We start from the raw sequence: 7,530 nt of genomic DNA on the forward strand, positions 1-7,530 counted from the left end.
GCGCCCCGGTGGTACGTTCCGGTCCGCCTGGCACGGCTGCAGTGGAGGTTGCTAGAACCCACGCGGAGGAAGGAAGAGACGCAGGCAGGCTTCGGGGACCCCTTCCCCGAGAGACGGCACCATGACCCAGGGAAAGGTACCGGCATCTCCCCCGCCTGCACCATCCTCCATCCTCGGGCTCCCGGCTCCCTGTCATCCTGAGCGAGCTCTCTGGACCACTCTAGCATCCTCCCCCGGCCCTTGTGGAAAGGCCCTCTGTGGTCCTTGCTGAAGTCAGAGGACCAAAGACCCATTTCAAGGAATGGGTCGGGGCCTCTTCCTGCCCACCAGGCTCACCTCTCCTCCCCTGACCCCCTTCCACCCCTTGCTTTGAGGTCCCAGAACCCTGCACAGACGCCCAGCCCCCCTTAAGGAGTCAGCCTGATGTCCGTGTGCGTGCGTGTGTGTATGTATGCATGTATGTATGTATGTGTGTGTGTGTGTGGAGTGCCTGTGTGCTCACCAGGGTGAGCTGTGAGGGGCAGTTTCTATCCAGCATCCCCTTCTGGTCCAATCCCAACCCTGACATTAGCTCATCTTTCGCACCATCCACAAAAACACCCCCCACCCAAACCCCTGTCATTATTCTACATCTGGACACATCAACTGTGGTTAGAGGGTTACTATGGCAACCCTGCATCAGGATGCTCTAATTCTTGTTTTCGGCAGGGCATGGGACTAGATGAGACCAGATGAAACGTCTTTTCTTTTTTTTCCAGTTCTAGGCTTAAAATGTAGGGGAAGGGTTTGGGCAGAGGCTTGGCTGGCCCAGTAGGGTTATGTAACATCAGCAGCCTGTGGAATTATACAACCACCGGGGCCTAGGGCAAAGGGGGAGGGTCCTGGGGCCTTTTGCTTGGGGTACTAAGGATTGAGCTGAGAAAACAGATAGGGACCTCCCTTACACTCCCCTTCTTCTTTCTGAGATGAGCCTCAGAGCCAATGGCAACCTTCCCTGGATTCTCAGACCCTCCTCTCCCTGTTTTTAAGCTCATACGGCCTCAAAATGATGTCATTGGGTGATACCACCTCCTGCCATTGGGCAGACCTCACTTGGGAATGCCGGACGTGTGTGTGTGTGTGTGTGTGTGTGTGTGTGTGTGTGAGTGTGAAGGCCCAGGAGGCTCCGGGTGATTGAGTGCCAGGGTGGGGGCTGGTGAAGGGACCAGCTTGGACAGAGATGAAGTTGGAGGTGGTCGTCCTTTTCCCAGGCATGAGCGCTGGGTCTGGGCTCAGAGGACCTCCTTCTGGGGCTGGAAGGGATTTTCCTGGGCATGACTCTCCTGGTCTGGCTGGTCATGGAGGCTGGGGAGTGGGAGGGGAGCAGGGGAGCCAGGACCCCATTCCCACAGGCCTAGGCTTGGAGGCCCTTCCCCAAGGAGGCCTGGGGGGTATTCACTGTGGGGAAAATGAAAACCCCTCCCTCTCCGGACCCTCCCCCTCCACTCCCTACCCTCACCTCCGCCAGGCACTTTGCTGACCCTGCTTCCTGTTCTGGGCTAACTGTATTCCCCGCCTCCCCTGCTGCTCGCCCCCAGCTTACTCACAGGCTTTCTAGTGATGGACTAGACCAGTGGTCGGCAAACTCATTAGTCAACAGAGCCAAATATCAACAGTACAACGATTGAAATTTCTTTTGAGAGCCAAATTTTTTAAACTTAAACTATATAGGTAGGTACATTGTTATTAACTGAATTAGGGTACTCCTAAGGCTTAGGAAGAGCCACACTAAGGGGGCCAAAGAGCCGCATGTGGCTCGAGAGCCGCAGTTTGCCGACCACAGCCCTAGCATACCACTGGTCATGTGGTTTGGTTTAGACCTCCTGACCTTTTCCTCTCTAAAGATAACATCTAGGCTTCAATTGTAGTTCAACTCCAGGCCCAGAAAAGCAGAAAAACCAGACAAGTAACACAGTGGCTGCCTCGGGATCTATTACATTGACTAATGGCACCAACCAGTCAGTGGAGACCATGACCCTAAAAGAGCACACCTGGAAAGCTGATGAATGTTCTATTAAGACCCTCCCCTGAGAACTCCCCTAAGATTTTCACCTGCACGAAAGAGATAAATATGCTCAGGACAAAGAATCCAGTGTGTGCTCTCCCTCCAAGGAGCATACCTTTGCCATTCCCCCACAGGCACGTATCCCCCAACCTCGAAGGGACCCCATGAGACTTGCAACCAGGGGAACAATGGGCAGCGGCAGCTTGTCCCGGGCTAACCCCCTGAACTTGTCTCCAAAGTCCCCTTTTCTCTGACTTCTCAGTGAGTCAAAGCAGTCCAGCCTAGGCTTCTCTGTTGCTTCTTCTATGCCCTTCCTTGTCTCACAGTCCTAAGTACATTTTTGCTGCCATCATGGGCATAATACCCTTTTGCTCAATGTGTGTAGCCCTTCTCTTTGGATATCCCCATCTCCCATCCCATTTTCCTTAAATAAATTTAATCTTCTTTTTAAAAATGGGCTCTGCAGCCCAGTGGCCACGTGTGGCACTGTGACCTTGGGCGAGTTATTCTTCTCTCTGATCCTCCGTTCCCTCGTTTTAAAACAGAGGTCAACATATGACTAGCAAGGTAGCAGGGAGATTAAGCAAGAGAACCGTTCATTCAATAATACTTTTAAGGGTTTACTATGTCCCTCTTTAGACCCCCAGAAAAACAGTGGACCCATACAAACCCAATCCTGCCATGGGAACCGTGACCACCAACGGGGAGGGTCTCTCCTAAGAATTTTCTCCTTTCTCAGTTCTTATCCCAGCTCCAGTGTGTGCCTGGCCAGCCCTGACCTTCCTGGAGCTCAGTTCTCCCATCTATAAAATAGGGAGACACCCCCCCCCCGCTTTATTGGGGTATAAGAGGCAAATAGAAATTGTATATATTTAAGGTGTACAACTTGATGTTTAGATATACATTGTGAAATGATCACCAAAATCAAGCTGTTCAACATGTCCATCACTCCACATCGTTCCTTCTATTTTTGTGGAAAGAACTTAGATCAACCCTCTCAGCAGATTTTTAAGTCCAACATACAGTATTGTTAACTATAGTCACCACGCTGTGCTGGGCTCTGCAGCCCAGTGGCCACGTGTGGCACTGTGACCTTGGGCGAGTTATTCTTCTCTCTGATCCTCCGTTCCCTCGTTTTAAAACAGAGGTCAACATACGACTAGCAAGGTAGCAGGGAGATTAAGCAAGAGAACCATTCGTTCAATAATACTTTTAAGGGCTTACTATGTCCCAGAACCCTCCTTAGACCCCAGAGAAACAGTGCACCCATACAAACCTAATCCTGCCATGGGAACCGTGACCACCAAAGGGGAGGGTCTCTCCTAAGAATTTTCTCCTTTCTCAGTTCTTATCCCAGCTCCAGTGTGTGCCTGGCCAGCCCTGACCTTCCTGGAGCTCAGTTCTCCCATCTATAAAATAGGGAGACACCCCTCCCCCCAGCTTTATTGGGGTATAAGAGGCAAATAGAAATTATATATATTTAAGGTGTACAACTTGATGTTTAGATATACATTGTGAAATGATCACCAAAATCAAGCTGTTCAACATGTCCATCACTCCACATCGTTCCTTCTATTTTTGTGGAAAGAACTTAGATCAACCCTCTCAGCAGATTTTTAAGTCCAACATACAGTATTGTTAACTATAGTCACCACGCTGTGCATTAGATCCCCAAACTTCTTCATCCTGCATAAGTGACACTTTGTACCCCTTGACCAACATCTCCTCATTTCCCCCATCTCCCTCCCAGCCACGGGCAACCACTGTTCTACTCTGTGCTTCCGTGAGTTCGACATTTTAGCATCCGCATATCACTGGGAGCATGCAGTCTTTGTCTTTCTGTGAGTGGCTTATTTCACTTAGCACAATGTCCTCCAGGTTCATCCATGTGGTCACATATGGGAGGATGTCCTTCTTTTTTAAGGCTGAGTAATATTTCACTGCATACATATGCAACAAAAACGGAGGTTCTTGTCTTCACCCCGTCCTTATTAGTGCAGGGGACAAAGTACCCATAAAACCCCCAAAATGGAAGGGAAGGCTTGGTGAGGAGGGCTTGGAAGGCACCCTTTCCCTGGTAACCATCTCTCTCTGCCTCCACTCCACAGCTCTCCGTGGCTAACAAGGCCCCCGGGACCGAGGGCCAGCAGCAGGCGAACGGTGAGAAGAAGGAGGCTCCGGCAGTGCCGTCGGCCCCGCCCTCCTATGAGGAGGCCACCTCTGCGGAGGGGCTGAAGGCAGGGGCCTTCCCTGCAGCCCCTGCGGCTGTGCCTCTCCACCCCAGCTGGGCCTATGTGGACCCTAGTAAGTCCCTCAGCTCCTGAAGGCTGGAGCATCAGGGGGCGAGGTGGGCTCACATGGAAAACTGGGGTGGGAGGAAGTTGCCCAGAAATCGGTGCACTGGATAGTTGTTGTAGGTAGGAGGCTCTGTGGGCAACGGTTTGGGGTTTGGAGGACTGTTCTGAGGACAGTCCAGGAGGACGCCATGGAAAGGGAGACGTACAATGGCTGCAGTCAGAGTGCTGTTGGATGGGGATGTGGGGATTTTTTTCCCACGCACCCTGCTAGGGCAGAGGGGACAGATGCAGGGAGGAAAGCCAGGGGCTGGTCAGAGAGGCTCTCCTAGAAGAAAGGGTCACAGGAAAGCAATGAGGAGAGGACAGAGTAAGTGCAGGAAGGAGCCGTGTGATGCTGCGGCTGCCACAGCCTTAGCTGGGGTGGCTCCCTGTGAGTGGGGTGCAGCATGTTTACTTGTTAGCGGATATGAAGCCTTAGTGGGGACACATCACCAAGGAGGCCCTAGGAGTGTTGGGGGCCAGAGACCTGAGGATCCACGGCACCCATTACTCTCCTGTCTCTCTCCCTTTCCCCAGGCCCTTGTTGGGGGCATGATGTGGGCGGGTGTGTGGGTGACAGCCTCAGTGCCCCTCACAACCAGACTCGCCCAGGCTAGTGCCCAGAATTGTAGCTGGTGGGAGCTCCTTTGTTAAGTTGAGCAGCCTGTGGGAGCTTTGCCTCAGGGCTGGGAGCATATAGCTCCCACGAGCTGTAAGGAAAGGCCCCTTCTCCAATCTTCCTCAGCTCCTTCAGCCTCCTCAGTAGCCCCTCAACCCTCCTCCCCGACTCTGTCAGCTCCCCACCCCCACCCCCAGCAGAATTCTAGAAGGGATCCCAGGGACAATGCCTCAGACAGCGTCTACTCACAAGGAGTGGTCACCATGGTGCACACCACTCGCCACAAAACCCCTCGTCCTAGACCCAAGCAGAACTATGTGCTTGTATCCAACGGGAAGGCCAATGAAGGTCTGGTATTTGGGGAGCCCTTCTCAAGCCTCAGATACCCACAGGACTGCTTTCTCTCTTCTTCTCTCCCCCTCCATGGCCTGGCTAGTCGGGCCTTGGTGGGGGGATACAGACAGAAAGAACATGAAGAAGAAGTGAAGGATGAGAGAGTGAGGGTCTCCAGGCCCCAGGCTTGCAATAGGCCCACCTCTCTCCCCTTCCTCTTTGCCCATTTCCTGGCAGCCAGGACTGGCTGCCTTAAAGAATGTTTTCCAAGCAGTTGTCAGGCCAGGAAGGCAGGTCATTGCAGTCAACATGTGACAAAACATTTACTAAGTGTGTGCCAGGCACTGTGTCTGGCACTGAGCTCATTTCTGGAGACGCGTCCATTTGCAAGACCTGCCCTCACAGAGCTCAGCCAAGGAAATAGACAACTACCATACAGTGAAACAGGCGCAGTGATAGAGGCCTGGGCACTCACCTAACCTGCCTGCTGTCAGGGAAGACTTCCCGGAGGAAAGGGCATCTGCGCCGAGTCCTGAAGAACAGCGTGCATTATCCTGGTAAAGAGGTAGGGAAGTGAGTGTTCCAGGCTGAGGAATGGGACGTGCAGAGGCCCAGGAGCAAGAGAACGCATGGCTAAAGAAATGGAGGAGGAAATAATGTGCAGGGAGGGCGCTGGGGACTCCTGGGAGGCTGTGGGGCTTTGCTAAGGAACTTGAACTTGAGTGAAAAGCAGTGGGAGCTGTCAAAGAGCTTGGAGCAAGGCAGTGCTGTGGTCATCTTTGAAAGACCAGGACGGAGGCTATTACTGAGGGAACAACGTGGAGAACTGATGGAGACAGTGGAGGGGACACAGTGGGCACGTGAGACCTCAGGAAGGGCCCAGACGAGGGGTGCAAGGGAGAGGGTGGCCTCGTCCCCATCAGGGGACTCATTTCCCTGCCTCTACTAGGATAGCTCATGCCGTTCGTCAGGACTCCGGGCAGATACCCTTTCCTCTCGTGATGCCAGAGCCACAGGCGATCACTTCTATCTCGTTTCATCCCCATGAGGTGGCTTCACTGACCCACTTCATAGAAGGGACTTGGGAAGGCTGGTCATTTGCTCAGGGTCACACAGTCAGTCTTAGAGGAGCCACATGTGTGTCTGTCTGACAATGGAGCCCATGCTCTTCTGAAAGTCTGAGCTCTGGGACCAGCCTGCAAAACTTCATTCCCACCCACACCCCACTTCTTGCCCTGTCCTGGCTTTACTTCCCCTCCAGGAATCCCCCAGCCCTGGTTCCCAGCTGGATCGCCAGCGGGTTCACCCATCCAACTTGTCCCAGTTTCCACCCCAAGGGCCTCAGAGCAAGCTGGGATCAGGACCCTTGACCCTGAGATGTGCTGGATAGTCCTGAGATTATGTCTGTCCCTCTCTGATTCTTTGCCACAAGGAAGCCCGGGTGTCCAGGGAGGCGGTGGGGCGACACAAGAGGGAAGAGGCGAATTTGTACGGCAGAGCTTCATCTCCAGAGAGCCCCAGCCGGGTGGAGGGAAGGGGCAGGGAGATGGCAGTTCGTTCTCAGGACTCAGAACAAGAAGGATGAGAAGCAGCTAGGGAGAGAGATCTGAAGATGGAGTGCAAGGTCTGAGAATGGGGCTGGAGAGAAAGGTTTCGGCTGGTCCAGAGAGCCAGTTTATATGTATTGGAGCCCTCATGGCCCTCCCCTGCCCCCCAGGCAGCAGCTCGAGCTATGAGAGCGGTTTCCCCACCGGAGACCATGAGCTCTTCACCACCTTCAGTTGGGATGACCAGCAAGTTCGCCGAGTCTTCATCAGAAAGGTAACTGCCTCTCCCCAACTCCCCAGGACTGGGGGGCTGGGTGTGGGGAGCTCTGTGCTGCAGAGGCCACAGTCTGTCCCTCTCTTGTGATGCCAGCTGTTGGGAAGTGCTTCCTTAGATCCCCCCACTGGCCCTGCCAGCCCTAAACATGTGGTCTCTTCTCTCCAGATCCTGAGAGGCCCCTTCGCTATGGGTGTGGGTTCTGGACCATCTTTACTCCTTTTACTGGGTCCTGGATCTGTTCCTATGACCCTCAAGAAGGAGGACGGAGGGCACAGGATGTGGTCTGGAGAGGAGATTGAGTCACAGGGAATCTCGGGCCTCCCTGAGCCTCTCTGGCCTCAAACAAGGAACCCCTCTCTGCCCCCCCCCCCCCG

General features: G+C 53.6%; 1 protein-coding gene across 1 annotated transcript in view; it reads left to right on the forward strand.

The window, feature by feature from the left end:
• The first annotated feature begins 6 nt into the window (after window positions 1-6).
• Window positions 7-7,530, forward strand: part of FAIM2 (Fas apoptotic inhibitory molecule 2) — a 32,177-nt gene continuing 24,653 nt past the window's right edge. The window contains exons 1-3 of the mRNA XM_005877311.2: window positions 7-136; window positions 4,153-4,348; window positions 7,050-7,153. Of these exons, the coding sequence (XP_005877373.1) occupies window positions 122-136; window positions 4,153-4,348; window positions 7,050-7,153 (315 nt within the window). The 5' untranslated portion in view covers window positions 7-121. The remainder of the gene's footprint in view (window positions 137-4,152; window positions 4,349-7,049; window positions 7,154-7,530) is intronic.

This window comes from Myotis brandtii, unplaced genomic scaffold (assembly GCF_000412655.1).
Source record: "Myotis brandtii unplaced genomic scaffold, ASM41265v1 scaffold517, whole genome shotgun sequence".
In the NCBI taxonomy this organism is placed as follows: domain Eukaryota; kingdom Metazoa; phylum Chordata; class Mammalia; order Chiroptera; family Vespertilionidae; genus Myotis; species Myotis brandtii.